General features: G+C 40.3%; 1 protein-coding gene across 10 annotated transcripts in view; it reads right to left on the bottom strand.

Moving 5' to 3' along the window:
* Positions 1-17,600, bottom strand: part of LOC129722753 (alpha-catulin) — a 380,319-nt gene that overhangs the window by 110,875 nt on the left and 251,844 nt on the right. For all 10 annotated transcript variants that reach the window (XR_008727634.1, XM_055676457.1, XM_055676462.1 and 7 more), the window contains one exon: positions 14,620-14,815. Coding sequence is in view for 9 of the 10 variants with exons in the window: in XM_055676457.1 (XP_055532432.1) it covers positions 14,620-14,815 (196 nt within the window). In the remaining variant the exon portion in view is untranslated. The remainder of the gene's footprint in view (positions 1-14,619; positions 14,816-17,600) is intronic.

Raw genomic sequence — 17,600 nt, 5'->3', positions numbered from 1 at the left:
TCCGACCGTTCGCGGGTGGATTTGATGCCGATGTATTCGAAGTGGCAATGAGAAGGGAGCGCGAGGAGGGCAGTTGGCTCTGCCCGACTGCCAACCTACTAGTTGCTATGCTATCGCGGGCGTGCGACGCCACCATGCCTAGGACTCGCCAACCTAGGAATGGGAAGCCACCGGCTTACTGGTGGACGGACGAGATAGCCGACCTTCGCAGTGCGTGCCTTCGTGCAAGACGGAGGATGCAGCGTGCGCGAAACGAAGTAGAGAGAACAGAGCGCCGCGCAGCATTAAGTTCGGCAAGATCGATGCTAAAGAGTGCGATAAAGGCCAGCAAGAGGGCCTGCTTCGATATGCTATGTGCGAGTGCCATTACAAATCTGTGGGGTGACGCCTACAGGATCGTAATGGCCAAGACTAAAGGTGCGCTGGCGCCTGCAGAGCGATCACCAGCGATGCTGGAGCGTATCATCGAGGGACTCTTTCCGCGCCACGAGCCAAGTCCTTGGCCTCCGGCGGTCGAGTCTCACGTCCGACGTTCCAGGATCTCAGACACAGGCCAGGGATGGTCGGCTGGGACCGGGACCGGATGGTATGCCTATCCTGGCGATCAGGCTGGCGATAAAAACATGCATGCAGAGGTGCCGGGATGACTGTCTCTTTCCGGACAGGTGGAAGCGGCAGAGACCGGTCTTATTGCCGAAGGCTGGGAAACAGCCAGGGGACCCATCGGCATATCGGCATATCGGCCTATCTGCCTGCTGGACACCGCGGGCAAGGTGCTTGAGAGGATCATCCTCAACAGACTGGTGAGGTACACGGAGGGTGTACACGGTCTGGCAAGTAACCAGTTCAGCTTCCGGAAGGGCAGGTCCACGCTGGATGCAATCTCTTCCGTCATCAAGACGGCGGAGGTAGCAATTCAGCGCAAGAGAAGGGGGATCGGCTACTGAGCAATCGTCACGCTCGACGTGGAGAATGCGTTCAATGGGCCAGTTGGGACTCCATATCGCTCGCGCTCAGGAGCATCCATATACCGGTGTCGCTGTACAAGATTCTGGAAAATTATTTCCAGAATCGAGTACCTGTATACGAGACGGAGGAGGGTCAGAAGTGCGTCCCAATTACCGCAGGAGTTCCGCAAGGTTCTATCCTGGGTCCGGTGTTGTGGAATGTCATGTATGACGGAGTGTTGAACCTCAAGTTCCCTGTAGGAAATGTGATCGTCGGCTTTGCAGACGACATAACGCTGGAGGTTTACGGCGAGTCTATCGAGGAGGTCGAGTTTACGGCCGCGCACTGTATACGCAAGGTCGAGGACTGGATGCGCTCCAGGAAACTGGAGCTCGCGCATCATAAGACGGAGGTCACGGTTGTGAACAACCGTAAATCGGAGCAACAGGCGGTGGTCAGAGTCGGAGACTGCACCATCACCTCGAAGCGATCCCTGAAGCTCTTGAGGGTTATGGTGGACGACAAGCTCACGTTCGGAAGTCACGTCGACTATGCCTGTAAGAGGGCCTCATCGGCTATTGCAGCACTATCTCGTATGATGTCCAATAGCTCAGCGATTTATGGCAGCAAGCGAAGATTTCTTGCCAGCGTGGTTTCGTCCATACTTAAGTCTGGTGGGCCAGTGTGGTCCAGAGCGCTAGATACTAACAGTTACCGTGGTAAACTGGAAAGTACCTGCAGGCTCATGTGCCTGAGAGTTGCGAGTGCGTATCGTACGGTGTCATACGATGCAATCTTTGTCTTGTACGGCATGATGCCTATCAGCATCGCCATCAAGGAGGACAGAGAGTGTTTTGACCAACGTGACACAAGGGGCATACGAGGTACCAGAAGGTCATTCTCGATGCTCCGCTGGCAGCGGGAATGGTCCAACTCTACAAAGGGCAGATGGACGCTCCGACTCATACCGGAGATATCCGGCTGGGTCGGGAGATGACATGGTGAAGTGAACTTCCACCTGACACAAATCCTGTCAGGCCATGGTTGTTTCAGGCAATATCTGCACAGGTTCGGACACGCGGGGTCCCCCATGTGTCCCGAGTGCGTGGCGGATGAGGAGACTGCTGAGCATGTCTTCTGCGTATGCCCCCGTTTCGGAAGAGCGAGGAGCGACATGATGGCTGTGAGCGGGCCTGGCACTACTCCGGACAATCTAGTCCGGAGGATGTGCGACGACCCGGACATCTGGAACGCGGTCTTTGCGGCCGCCTCTCAGATTGTCCTGGAGCTGCAACGTGTGTGGCGGGTCAATCACCAACACGCCAGTGGTAGCTAATTACCAGTCTCCAGGTAGTTAGCTAGGAGGTTATAAGAGTAAAGAGCGTGTATCACGCACAAACGCCACTCCCCGACGTAATACTTAACCGTCGTTCCGGAGGACAAGGGCTGGAGACTGGAGGGGTTTTAGTGGGTCGGGACAGGGACCAGTAGGCGCCTGGGGGAGTGTAACTACCCCAGCATCTCTCCCCTAGTCTCATCCCCGCACCCTGAGTTCTTTTTTCAGGTGTCTGTTTGCAGATTTCCCCGCCACCTTAAAAAAAAAAAAGAATTCGTGATAACAGACAATGCATTTTGCATCCTCTTCAGCACGAAAAGTAGTAAATGTTGGTATCCGAGGATTACTTATCCAACAAAAACCGAAACGTGAGTTGATCGATGAGTCGCTAGCAAGACTTGGAAAAATGTAATGATGTGGTAGAGCCTTGAGTGATTGTGGTCATCTTTTGATGGCAAATAATATTACACTTTTTCTATTGTTTATTTTGCATCCAATTTTGCGAAAGTTCAATCAAACCAACTTGTAAGTTTTTGCCATTTTTAGATTTTGAAAGAGCGTACGATTCAGTTGAGTGCACAGCTTTGTATTCGGAAATAGTTTCTCAGCAAAACACAATAGCACTTAACCCGTTGATGATACAAGAGCATTTTCAAAAGAAGTACAGCGTGAGTTGGAATCCGCGTTGCGAAGTGAAGAGACAAAATAGCAAATTGATAGCCCGTAGACCTGTTCGCAAAAAAATGCACTCTGGGCAGTGAGAAAATTATTAGACTTTTAATCGGAAGGATTTGTTAGCTTTGATCTTCACGGTGACTATCAAATTTGAAGCAAAGGAATAAATCAAACAGTTTAGGCGGTTTATATTCTACAAGCAAATCGTTAACTTATGTTTTTCGCCAATGTTAGAAAAGTAAAGAGGATGAAATACAACTCAGATGGGAAAAATAATTGTAATGAGCAAAGCATTTCAGCAATAGTCAGCCATCTCAGAAGTAAGCTCTCTTTCCCTATTGCGGAGTTAAATAAAGCAGAATGTCTGCGATAAATAAACAAATAATTCTGTCTTCTGATTGCAAGAGGCCTTCACTTCCGACGGTGTGCTTGAGGTTGATTCTGACATCGAAAACCTCAGCCGCTTACTGAAGTATCTTCGCCGCATGACTACTATCCCTCACTTTTTAATGTGAATTACATGTAATCTTTATTATATCCTTACGTATCTCACTACGCCCAAAGTACTTATAACTTACATCGTAACGCCGATCGAAAGGTCTGCAATGCCTCCTTTCTGACGGCGAATAAGCTCAATTAGGGTCTTGATTCTTGGAAATGGCGTCACCCAAAAATTATTGCTGTCATGTTAATGTTTTCAAAAGAGAGCTACATATGTATTAGAGCTTCCATACTCTGGCAAAAACTATAACTGTTTCCTTTATCATCTGTTGATTTTATGAATTTTTTAATTAAAACATATCACAGTTTGGTGCCACTTAAAGCAAAACCTGATAGCAAAAAAGGACACTGGAAAATGAAATTGTAACGCAGGATTTCATTTTTATGTGATGCTTTTGGCGCTGATTTCATGGACCTGCAAGATACATATAATCTTTTGAACCACAAACACGCTTTTTATAGTGTTTTTCTATGAAACACTTGCAACATTATTATCCTAAAAAATACTCTATTGCAAAATACTATATAAAACTACTCTGAATATTACCGAGAAAAAACGTTTGTAGAAAAAAAGTGATCTACTCTCGCATATAAAATTCTCGGCTCATGATACATTTTCCAATTGGTCCACTCACAATTAAACATCTTACACCAAGAACAAACCATTTCATTTCGACAACACTTCCGGGACACGCTTCAGTCATTCATTGTTGATCTTTCAAACCCGGGCTATCGTTGCCAGTTAAACCACGCTCTTGACCACAAACATTTCCAATCGTTCTGCTGATCCAAAGTGTTCCCTCCATAGCACGAGATGTTCTCCGATGATGATGCCCTTGAGGAGGTGTAAATCCGAATGCTTGCGTGCTCTGTCACAAGTGGTTCGAGTGCTTTCGCTATTCGGCATTAAATGATTCCCCTATCAGCAGTAAATTTCAAACCATAAAATAACTTGCAGCAACTTAAATCGTACAGCCAGCAAATGGTCGTGGTTCAACACAAAACAGCTGCAGTGGGGAAGTTACACACTAAAAACCACACAACTGCGAAATGGGAAAACTTCGTACACACTACAGATTGACAAAGAACGCGGGTGGCATTTACCCATCAAACCGCCCTGGCTGCAGACTTTGTGAGTTAGTGCCCGGAGCGAAAGCGTCTGTCCGTTGATCGCTGCACCAAACTGTGAAGTAATTTCACGCATGGCGTGATGCTTTGTTTTTGCTGTCCCAGTATCCGTTTAACTTTGTGCACTGTTTTGGTTTTGGAGCACTACTCATAGTTTCTCTGACTGTTTTCAGTTTCAATCACTTCCATGCATAAATATTCCTCACACTGCCCCGACAGATTTTCCATCCATCAATCAACCAAAACTGAGTGAGAGGTGAAGTCTCTGCAGCACTGAATTATGATAAGCGACTCTGCTGCCGTCTAACAGTCGACAGAAGAATCACGGGAAGTAAACATGATACAAAGATAAATTTCATCTGACGAAAATGTTGCCTGGAAAAGTGTGCAATGTTTCAGTGAGAGAAAGAGAGACAGACCATAAATTAGGATTGTGCCGTTAATCCAACCGGAAAGGATAATAAATCTGAGTACCGAGCGGAACAATCATGTGAGGGGTAAAATTATATTTCAATTCAAGCGGAAGTGATTCTATTGTAGTATTTATTGGGTTAGCGCACAAATCACTAATTCAATTGACGCACACTCAGAATCCACGCGGTTTCTTTGATTGCTAATTGAATCTCTTGCTACGGTTCAGTGTAAGTGGCACAATCAATCAATGGGTGTACACTGAGTGCAACTTAACAATGAAAGCCAAACGCAAATAAGATAAACTGTTGTATGATTTTTTAATCGCAACTTACTATGGCTGTTCTCATCCATGTCATAAATCTAGAGCTGCGATAACCGCGGTATATAAAGCAAAGTTCATATTACGCTATGTGGTGTACAAGTTATATTTATAGCAGATATAAATTTTATCGGAAAACGTTACTCTTGCTGTTCAATTTAATGTCTGCGATACTGGGATAATATATAAAGTGAACTGACAACAGTAATAATGGCGTTACTATAGGAATCATCACAGTTAATTGCCAAGAGAGCCATTACTATTTTATGCTAAAATAGACGTCATTAAAGTTTAAATTACACGAAACTAGAATTTGGAGATATTTAAACATTGATAAATGTGACGTTTGAGACTTGCAGATGCATGGCCGTACGTAAACAAGGGGGAGGGGCTAAATGTCCAAATTTAAAATCCCCTCGCTCTGCTTCCTTATCCAAATTAGATAAAGATCACATTCTGTCTTGAACAGTCGATAGTCGACAGTCGTGTGGCAAGTTATGTTACAACGAAAGGTATTGCTTGCCTGGTTCGGTTTTTCTGAGTGCTGTACTGTGTATAGATAATCCACGCTGAAGGTCAACTCGCTATCATGCTTGTCTTTTCTCCACAGAAAACCTCTAAAGTGCAGGAGAACATCTTGTATTGCGAAAACAACTGCTCTCACACCAAAGAGCAAATCAACGCACATGCTAGAAAAGAACGACAGACGATTTTTATCTGGTGAGCTTCCTGAAAGCACCGCGGTGAAATCTGAAATCTCTCTCTTGCCAGACAATGAACTATGGTGTACTTTCTCACACGTATGGACATCACGCACAATAATTACATAGCAGAGCTATCTGCGGTGCGTTTTACAGTTTGTTTCTTGAGCGTGAGCGTGAGCGTAAGTTGGTTGAGACACTTTGGAGTGGAGAAAGAAGCAGTGTGGTGAAAGCATTTGCTACACGCAGGCACATACTGAATGGGAAGTGCGCGGTGAATCTTTTCTCCGCTCTTTCCACATACTGAGGAGAATGATAAGCATGCTCGCTTTGTCACTGCGTAGCTGCTCGCTTCTATATCGAACGATTCGAACGAACGAACTCGCTGCTGAAGACAACAAGAGCAACAGAACAAAGAAGCGAAGAAATACGGGTTTCTTATCCGTGCTAGTGCGCTAGTTCAAGTGCAATGAATGTAGATCTCTTAACCCCTTCTTTACTACCCTCTCGTGTCAGGCTCTATCCAAAAGTATCGGCTCTTCCAGTGGTTGTATATTTCCGGCCCAAAGAAATCGATATTTTTGAATATTTTACAGATTTAGATGTACCGGACGTCACACTATAAGGCCGTGACTGAGATTTCAAAGGTCAGGCCAAACATGCTGCGTGTCGTGATTAATAACCTGAAAAAAGGGCAACCATATAGCTTCGTCCGGGCTTTTTCGCGCCACTTTTTCTATTATATTCCAGACCTCTCTAGCGGAGATCGGTTAACCAACCCTTCGTAAAAACTTTGGTCGTATGCTGATTGGAAAGGGGAGTCGTACGCGGCTGTCTCCCCATATTAGGGCTAGCGTACAACAGCCTCTGGCCTAGGACGAATGGCTGAGTTATTGAAATGCTGTGTCCCACCAAAGATGGCAGCCGGATGTAGGTGTCGCAACCCTGGTAAGGTAGCATACCGAAACCTGTTCTAGATAAAAACAACTCAGGCAGGAATCCGAAACAATTCAGGTCGTGTGTGAAATTTACCTTCGTGTATGAAATTGAGATGGTAACTACGGCTCTCGCGAAGTTGAAGTTTTCATCAATTGCTGGGCCAGAGGGACCTGCGTAGCCGCAAGGTTACAGAGTCCGCTTTGTCGAGCAAATGGTCGTAGGTTCGAATCTTGGTAGAATCAGGCCTTTCGATGTCAAAAAACTGGACTTTAAGTATGGGTTCATTCTCAGGCCTCCCACCACTTACCCTTCCGCTGAAATCTATAACACCTATGCGTGACTTCCTTTTAACAAAAACTGATTTCTTATTAATAAAACTGGCCAGAAGGAGAAGGCGGAGGCGGATGAACCACGAGTTGCATCAGCTGCTGGGAGAACCACTCATCGTTCAAACGGCGAAAATCGGGAGACTACGGTGGGCTGGGCATGTCGTTAGGATGTCGGACGACAACTCGTTGAAAATGGTTCTTGATAACAACCCGACTGGAACAAGGCGACGGGGCGCGCAGCGAGCAAGGTGGCTCGATCAAGTGGAAGACGACCTGCGGGGCCTCCGCAGACGACATGGCTGGCGACCTGCAGCCATGGACCGAGTTGAATGGAGACGACTTCATCGAACAGCAAGGGACACTTCGGCCTGGAGCTGACTGGTAAGGTAAGTAAGGCCAGAATTACACGCGAATGAAACTTCTCCAGGGAATTATAATTGGTGATATTTGGCAAGAGGAACGAGTATCGGTATAGTAGAACAGTTAGCGTGTAAAAGGAAAAGTAGCACACACAAGCACTGATAAACAATAATAATAAGCATGTCACTTCTCTATAGCGGTATTGCTAATAATAGAAGTGCGGGATACAGCGGACACCCGGTCATATCTCACAATAGATCTACGATTCTGGTCGCAGTGAGTAAACTTCTTCAGGAAAGGACAAGAAAAAAAAAGCTGGGCCAGACGGTATTTCATCATGTGTGCCAAAAAGTGCGCCGGTATTTTGGTAAAACCCTTGCGAGCAATTCTTAGTGCAAAGTCTAACATTCACTACAATCTAGAAAAGCTCATGTATGACGCCCGTATACAGAAAAGGAGTCAAAACGGATTTCAATAACTAGCGTATTCTTTCCCCAGCGTTCCGTTGAGTCTAACCTGTGTGAGTTTACTTCTTTCTGTATCAGTAATATGGACAGAGTTGCCCAAATTTACGCGATATATACGGACATCATAGCAGCTTTTGACACGGTGGACCATAAAATATCGGATTCAAAACTTCGACTCCTCGGATTCTCTGGTAGACTTTGTGATTACCTTCTTACGCCTATTCTTACCTGACAAACAGAAAGTTACACGTCAAGATAGGGTCAGCTGAATCGACAACATCCCGTCCGCAGTGTGGTGTTTCTCAAGGAAGCAATTTAGGACCAGGTTTATTCACTCTGTTCTTCAATGATGTCTCCTTGGTTCTACCAATCGAATTCTATCAATGTATGCGGATGATTTGAAAAATTTACCTCGTGATCCGTAAGCTAGACGATTGCTACCTTCTACTAGATATGCTCGACAACTTCACCAAATGTTGCCTACTGAACCACCTTGTGATTAGTTTGGCGAAATGCTGTGTTATCTCATATCGGCGTTTGAAGAATCCTATTCTGTTCAGCTATTCCATCGACGGAATTGTTTTGAATCGTGTCGATCATATTAGGAATCTAGATGTTCTGTTTGATCAATAGCTGACCTTCAAAACGCACTGCTCATCTTTCGTAGAGAAGGCCAACCGACAACTGGGCTTTATTTCAAAAGATGCAGCTGATTTCACCGATCCAATGTGCCTATGCGCTTAGTGCTGTTCTCTAGTCAAATATATTCTCGAATTCGCTTTGAATGTATGGTCGCCATATGAAGATGTGTGGATTTCTAGAATTGAATCCGTTCAGCATAAGTTTGTCCGATATGCGTTACGTAATCTTCATTGGATACACCCGCATGACTTGCCTTCCTATAGAGACCGGCACCTTAACCGATCGTCGGAATGCCAAGCAGTTTTTGGAGCAAAAATTTTGCAATCCGAGATTGACTGTCCCGCATTACTTGGTTAACTTTATTTACCTCAACGCATTCTAAAATCTAAACAATGGCTACGACAACCTTCTAGAAACACTGTATATGGCGACAACGACCTTCCATCGGCGTATTAGCACCAGCTTGTGATATTTATCATATTTCACATTAGATCACTAAAATCACGTGTAAACAAATGATTTTTATACAATAAACAACAATCACGAACAACGAAATTAGAAACACGGAACGGAACAAAGACAAAGGCTTCGAATACGGAAGCAAAAAACGATGAAATATTGGATTAGATTAGAAGTTGGGTACTTGGAACGTTCGCCTGTATTAACAAGGGCTTTCTTGCTCGAGAAATACAACGACAGGGAACCGAAATCGCAGCGATTCAGGAGGTTTGGTGGCCAAACTCCGGAGAAAGGGAATGCAGTAGACCCTATTACACACACCTTTTCCAAGTACTACCACATCTACTCAGTGGCGGCTAAGCAGTGGAATGGGATGTCGGCCTCGTAGTGCTGGGAAATCAAAAAACAACAGTCATCCGGTGGAGGCCCATAGACGAACGCAAAGGCAATTTCCTTAAAACTACAGTTTAATCGAATCCTTCGCTCCGATAAATCCAATGACATCAAAGATAAATTCTTTAGTAGTGGGGACCAAACGTTGAACCTGACTATTATCTTGTCGTTTGTAAGATACGGTTGTCGAAGAGAGGTCGATGCGTTTCAACATACAGCGTTTGTAAGCTAACGTGGGAGAAGAATACGCCAAAGAGCTGGATCTATTGAAACGATTGCTGGGGAGGTGGTGGGTAAAACGGGTGGAAGACAGCGAAACGGCTGGTTTGGTACTAAATGCCAGAGAACGATGCACGAGAAGAGCTGTGCAAGGAGCCGCATGCTCATTGTCAGAACAGAGAGAGAGATACAGGGATGCAATAGCTGCTGAAAATAGATTTCACCGTCAGTGCTCTTCATTGCAAGAGACAATTTTGCTAGAAGCGATGGGCGGAACTTCTATAGAATAGTCAACAAAGTCAGAAGTAGGAATTTCCTTGTGCCGGTGATGCATAGTGACAAGGACGGCTACCTGTTTACGGATAAACCGACAGTTACAGCCAGGTGGAAGGAAAAGAAGCAAGGAACAGCGAGGAGCAAGATAGGCAAAACAGAAACAGGATGAGGGTTATGAACGATGAACAAGCTGTGGAGTCACCAATACAGGAGAAGGTAAAAAAGGTGATTAGTGAGCAGAAAAACGACTAGACTTCTGGGGAGGATGGAATTACGGCCAGGCTTCCAAACGCAGGAAGTGAGCGGCTGTACAATGCGATCTATCCGATCATACTAAGGGTTTAGTCGAACGAACAAATGCCAACTGGTTGGGTGGCTTCAGATGCCCAATCTACACGAAAGGCCATCGACTGGATTGTTGCAACTGTCGAGGCATTACGTTGCTCAACGCTGCATACAAAGTGCTCTTCAACCTCGTGTTCTTCTCCAGACTGTTTTTCGACAGGGGCGCTCCACGACGGATCAAATTTTCACCCTGCGACAAATCGTTGTTAAGTTGCGAGAGTATACCTGGTAGACTCACCATTTTTTATTAATGGGGGGGGGATGTATTGTGATGAATTAATTATTTTTTAATAATAATTCATTAGAACTCACCATCTGTTTGCAGATTTTCAGGCGGCATACGACTCAGTGAAAGAAACGAGCTGTGGTAGATTATGCTAATCGTATGACGCACTGTGGTCCAGAAATGAAAAAAGCAGGTCAAAAGTCATTTTCTCATGAACGTTACATTCTTGAGCAAAACTATCATCGGAAAAGTTTTAGGGTAAAAAGATATCCTTTTTTAGACATTAACAGATCCGTCATGAATCCCCTTATTAGAGAGATAAAAAAATATTTTTTCTAAAAATCAATATTTTCTTCGGCAAAAATTTCCAACATAACATAACAAAAAACTTTGCTTAAGAAATTTCTCAATTTTACTGAGCTATCTGATTATTTTCAATTATGTTTAAACAAACTTTTTGCCGTTAAAATTCATTTTTGACCTCACTTGTAGGGGGATTCATCACGGATCAGTTAATGTCTAAAGAAGGGTCGTTTTTTACTCTAAAACTTCCCCGAAGACAGTATTGCTCTAAAATGTAACGTTTAGGAGAAAATAACTTTTGACCAGCTTTTTTCATTTCTGGACCACAGTGTGACTCTGGAGGGATCGTATGCGTGCGAAAAGCGCTGAGACACAGGGCCGGATTTAAACGCCGGGAGGCCTGGGGCAAATTTGTCTGCGAGGCCCTCTTTTCTTAAAACATTTAGAGGTAACGTTCTGGAAGGTGACGAGCAAAAAAAAGGTCGCCCCAGGACTAGGGGGGCCCTTTGAATCGGAAGGCCCGGGGCATTTGCCCCCTTTTCCCCCCTAAAATCCGGGCCTGCTGAGACATCAGAGCAGTTCCACAAAAAATGACCCAGTTTTAATATTTTTTTAAATTGTCATTTTTGATTTGGCTGAACTTTGCACAGACGTTTCTATAGACAAAAGATGCCATTTTGTGCAATTGTTTCAATTTTTTGAAACTTATTTTTGAGAAGCTATTGAAAAATGTTATTTTGGTAAGGTATTGATGATAACAAATATTTTTAGGGCCAAAACGATTTGTTCGATGTGACGTCTTAGACAAAGTTGTGGATAATAATTTTGTCTTCCCAAAAAATGTACACTCTAAAAAAACATGTTTTTTTTTAAGGTAAAAGAAAAATTAAAAATCAATTATCAGAAAAAGCTCATTTTTTTATATCTAATTTATTTTAAAAAAAACTACAAAAATTACCTAAACAATGCAATCGGTATGATCATGGAGAAATCAGGAAAAAAAAGTTACGAATTTTTGACAGTGTAATACAGTGCGACAGGCTCCAGTGGGCTGGGTATGTAGCCAGAACGCCTGATGAAAGAGCCACCAAAACTGTCTTCAACAGAAAAACAAAAAGAGGCCTTCGACTCCGTGGTAGGCACTCGGTGGAAGAAGATGCACAATCTGCTGGTGTACGAGGAGACTGGCGAACTCTGGAGTTGTGCCTAGACCGTTGAACGGTCCAATAGGTAAATAAGCATCTCACTAGTATCACGAACAGAATTTGCTCGCGAGCGTTGTCGTATTGAAGTAGCACTTTTTTCATCGCCATATGAGGCTGATTCACTTTGATTGCGTCCAATAGGTTCAATAATGTACTATAATAAAATATTGCACGTCATAAATTCATGCCTGCTTCTAGGGATAATTGATAGCCGTATCTAGTGCCGCTCTAAAAGATCTGACATCAAAGACATCCGAAATGAGTCTGCCATCAATCAAGACATGGCGATTTGAAAGCACGTCGCACCATCTATGTATCTCCAGGTGCACTTTCGAATATTTCGTTTTGTGAAGTAGGTGCAAATTATATACCTGGTTGCGTCAAAGCTTTTCAGCCTCAAACGTTATTATTAGTTGTCGAATAAAGAATCTCCTTTACAAATGGTTAAGGTGAAAAAAAATTAGATTTGTTGGGCCCACTGTGCATTTCCTGGCCCTAATTAACTCCCTCTGCTGGTCTAGGGATGGTATTCAGTATATTCACATCACACCTCCGTTGAGGCTACGCTATTCGACACCCGCAAACCATCCGATGTATTGCAAAACTCATCCTGAGAATCCTAATTGGAGTTGCAATTACTACTTTGTAACAATGTGTGCTGCTCATAAGGCAGCGATAAAGCACGTCAGAGGTAAATAAATCCACTCATGATACTTTTATGTTCCATTCATAAAACAAATTTTATGATCAGAAAAAAAGCTATACTCGAATAAATTCACGTCGAATGTACCTGTTTCGATAGGTGTAAACTTTTTATGAATATAATCCACTTATGATACCTCACCCTACAAGGATTTATATTTAGACATTAAAAGGAGGCAGCTCTGTTCCGTGTTCCACTTGAACTTGTAACCAACTTTATAACTTTTTGACGCCAATTCCAAAGATAAAGTTTTAACTACAAAAGCAAATCAGCACTTGGCATCCAGTAATTGGGAAAAGGCGTATTCCGAATCGTATCTCACGAAAAGTCATGCAATACTGCCGGAGCGGCGGAAGTTTACACTGCGCACTGCTTGTGAACTATTTGTTTCCGAGTGGCATCCTGATAGAATTATAAATCCGGAATTTAATTAAAACTAACTTTGTTTCAATTTTGGTATGGTTTCACCATAGCAGCAGCGTCCGCGCGGGGTTGTTCTGCTGTGAATACTCAAGCAAGGGGGGCAAGGGGTAGATGGGTTGGGAAAAAATTTGTTTCTCGCGTGTTCACTTCAGTTCCAATACTCGGTGCCCACCGACAATTTGAATGAACAGCATAGAAATTACAAAGAAAAAACAGTCGCTATCGTTTCGCAGGAAATTCCTACTGGAAGCCCACTTTTTCTTCGAAAAACTAAAATAGTTTCGGTGGCACGATGAAGAAAAAAACAGTCAGTCGAGTGCGGAAATGCATAGCAAATGCTTTTTCGGATGCTTGGCATTTCAGCGTACATGCAACCGAATGTGATCAGAAATGTTCCATCTGGACCACGTGGTTCAGATCCAAAGTTCATTGTCAGAAAATGAAACTCAAATCCCTTTTAAACACAGACACGAATCCCGCTGCAGTACGCTGAAGCACTGCGCTAAGAATTCAATTAAACTAATTGATTTAATCGCTCGAGCTCCGAATGCGACACAATGGAACACATAATTCATTTACCCAGTCATGATATAATCGACTTGCACTTTCATCGCAAACGCACTGCAGGTAGATTCGATTATGTGCGATAAAGTTTTCCCGCGATAGGTCGTAATTTATTAGAATCCATTAGAGTGTACGTGGCTCAAAATTTCAAACCAAAGCTCGAGTGGCCAGGTACGGTGCTGCATACATCAGCGGGCCCATAATTTCCCAAATCACGGAACATTCCAGCCTGGGACCGTTTATGCACTGTGTATAGGAAAATGCACGCGTCACGCCAACCAAGCTGGACACGTAAGCGCCATACTGCATGCGATAATGCAATCGAGCCAGTCTCGAGCCGCCAGAACGGGACGAAACATACAGGTGGCAGCACATTGACCGCCACTATCATTAATCAAGATTAGGAATCTGTTCCATTAGGCTGAACGGAATACAAACCATGGTACACGCGGTTGTCAACGGGAAAGAGGATGCCTAAGCCCCCTCCCGAATTGGTTTGGGACTGCGGCGCTTAGCCAGTGTCGCGTATGATGAAGGGAATTTCTCTATGAATTGTGTTCCGCCAGAGGCGGGCTCTAGTGGTCGGCCAACCTGGCGGTGACAGCATGTTGTAATTAATATATGAAGGAAAACATATATCATTAGTCGTTTTCGTGAGGGTGTTTCCAGTTTTATTTCCTGGTCAAATTTCCCACCAGCCAGACTTGGAGTTCATAAAAGTGCCACCCTAGGGTCGGTACTCACCAGCTGCTCGTGCCTCCTTGCAGGCATCGTACATGTCCTGCTTGATTTCTGGATTGTCATCCGCGATTGTCTCGCCTACCGTCACGAACCGTTCCACTGCGAGGTTGACTGCCTGTCCGACCCGGCCGATAGCCCGCAGCGTCCGCTCCGAAGTGTGGTGCTGCTGCTCCGAGCGGTGCTGGACCAGGTTGGAGATCTGCACGTGAGAAGCAAAAGAAAAATAGATGTTAGATAAATTCGGATGCCTCGTCAAGATCGGAAATGATGATAGAGTATTTTCCGGATGAGGAAATTCGATTCGACAGTGCTTGTGGGAGTTGCATACTTGGATAAACTTTTGTAAGAGAAGACATGTTTGGATCCTTAGGATTGATGGACGTTGGAGAATAATATGAAGGTTAAGTTTCGATTTTTTTAGTTATCGTACCTCGCTACAATTGCTATTGATTTTATTTATCATCATAGAATGCACTTTCAACTTTGAAAAGAATAAACATATTTCATACCACTAATTACTAATGTGGAGAAATGAAAAATTGTATCTCATCTTTATACAAAATGTCAAATAGCAATTGGATATTAGAAATCATAACTCGAAAGCCACAAATTTGAAATAGGAAATAAAAAATCAGAAATCAGATTTGTAAATTAGAAATATAAAATCACAACTTATGAATCAAAAATCGGATATCACGAAAATATCATGACTAGACTAAAAACTAAAAATAAAACTCAGAAAATGTTAGAAAAAAAAACAGAAAGCAAACCAAATCCTGCAACGGAAATGTAAGATGAGATACTAGCAAACAAAAATCGGAAATAAATAATAAGAAAAACAAATATAAAAGTAAGTAAACAGGTATAAGAAGATGAAACTCAGAGAACAGGAAGCAGAAACCATAAATCAAGTAGCAAAAATTCGTAGTTAAAACAAAAGAAAAAAAATTAGTAAACAAAAAACAGAAAAACGAAATAAATAGAAAATAGAAAAGAGAAAATAGAAAATAGAAAACAGAAAATAGAAAATAGAAAATAGAACGTGGAAAACAGAATATAGAACATAGAAAAAAGAAAATAGAAAATAGAAAATAGAAAATAGAAAATAGAAAATAGGAAATAGAAAATAGAAAATAGAAAATAGAAAATAGAAAATAGAAAATAGAAAATAGAAAATAGAAAATAGAAAATAGAAAATAGAAAATAGAAAATAGAAAATAGAAAATAGAAAATAGAAAATAGAAAATAGAAAATAGAAAATAGAAAATAGAAAATAGAAAATAGAAAATAGAAAATAGAAAATAGAAAATAGAAAATAGAAAATAGAAAATAGAAAATAGAAAATAGAAAATAGAAAATAGAAAATAGAAAATAGAGAATAGAAAATAGAAAATAGAAAATAGAAAATAGAAAATAGAAAATAGAAAATAGAAAATAGAAAATAGAAAATAGAAAATAGAAAATAGAAAATAGAAAATAGAAAATAGAAAATAGAAAATAGAAAATAGAAAATAGAAAATAGAAAATAGCAAATAGAAAATAGAAAATAGAAAATAGAAAATAGAAAATAGAAAATAGAAAATAGGAAATAGAAATTAGAAAATAGAAAATAGAAAATAGAAAATAGAAAATAGAAAATAGAAAATAGAAAATAGAAAATAGAAAATAGGAAATAGCAAATAGAAAATAGAAAATAGAAAATAGAAAATAGAAAATAGAAAATAGAAAATAGAAAATAGAAAATAGAAAATAGAAAATAGAAAATAGAAAATAGAAAATAGAAAATAGAAAATAGAAAATAGAAAATAGAAAATAGAAAATAGAAAATAGAAAATAGAAAATAGAAAATAGAAAATAGAAAATAGAAAATAGAAAATAGAAAATAAAAAATAGAAAATAGAAAATAGAAAATAGGAAATAGAAAATAGAAAATAGAAAATAGAAAATAGAAAATAGAAAATAGAAAATAGAAAATAGAAAATAGAAAATAGAAAATAGAAAATAGAAAATAGAAAATAGAAAATAGAAAATAGAATATAGAAAATAGAAAATAGAAAAAAAAAATAGAAAATAGAAAATAGAAAATAGAAAATAGAAAATAGAAAAATCGAAAATAGAAAATAGAAAATAGAAAATAGAAAATAGAAAATAGAAAATAGAAAATAGAAAATAGAAAATAGAAAATAGAAAATAGAAAATAGAAAATAGAAAATAGAAAATAGAAAATAGAAAATAGAAAATAGAAAATAGAAAATAGAAAATAGAAAATAGAAAATAGAAAATAGAAAATAGAAAATAGAAAAAAGAAAATAGAAAATAGAAAATAGTAAATAGAAAATAGAAAATAGAAAATAGAAAAAAAGAAAATAGAAAATAGAAAATAGAAAATAGAAAATAGAAAATAGAAAATAGAAAATAGAAAATAGAAAGTAGAAAATAGAAAATAGAAAATAGAAAATAGAAAATAGAAAATAGAAAATAGAAAATAGAAAATAGAAAATAGAAAATAGAAAATAGAAAAAAGAAAATAGAAAATAGAAAATAGAAAATAGAAAATAGAAAATAGAAAATAGAAAATAGAAAATAGATAATAGAAAATAGAAAATAGAAAATAGAAAATAGAAAATAGAAAATAGAAAATAGAAAATAGAAAATAGAAAATAGAAAATAGAAAATAGAAAATAGAAAATAGAAAATAGAAAATAGAAAATAGAAAATAGAAAATAGAAAATAGAAAATAGAAAATAGAAAATAGAAAATAGAAAATAGAAAATAGAAAATAGCAAATAGAAAATAGAAAATAGAAAATAGATAATAGAAAATAGAAAATAGAAAATAGAAAATAGAAAATAGAAAATAGAAAATAGAAAATAGAAAATAGAAAATAGAAAATAGAAAATAGAAAATAGAAAATAGAAAATAGAAAATAGAAAATAGAAAATAGAAAATAGAAAATAGAAAATAGAAAATAGAAAATAGAAAAT

Source organism: Wyeomyia smithii, chromosome 2, assembly GCF_029784165.1.
Source record: "Wyeomyia smithii strain HCP4-BCI-WySm-NY-G18 chromosome 2, ASM2978416v1, whole genome shotgun sequence".
Classification (NCBI taxonomy): Eukaryota; Metazoa; Arthropoda; class Insecta; order Diptera; family Culicidae; genus Wyeomyia; species Wyeomyia smithii.
Note: the sequence above shows the minus strand (reverse complement) of the source record. Positions and strands in the feature narration are given on the sequence as shown.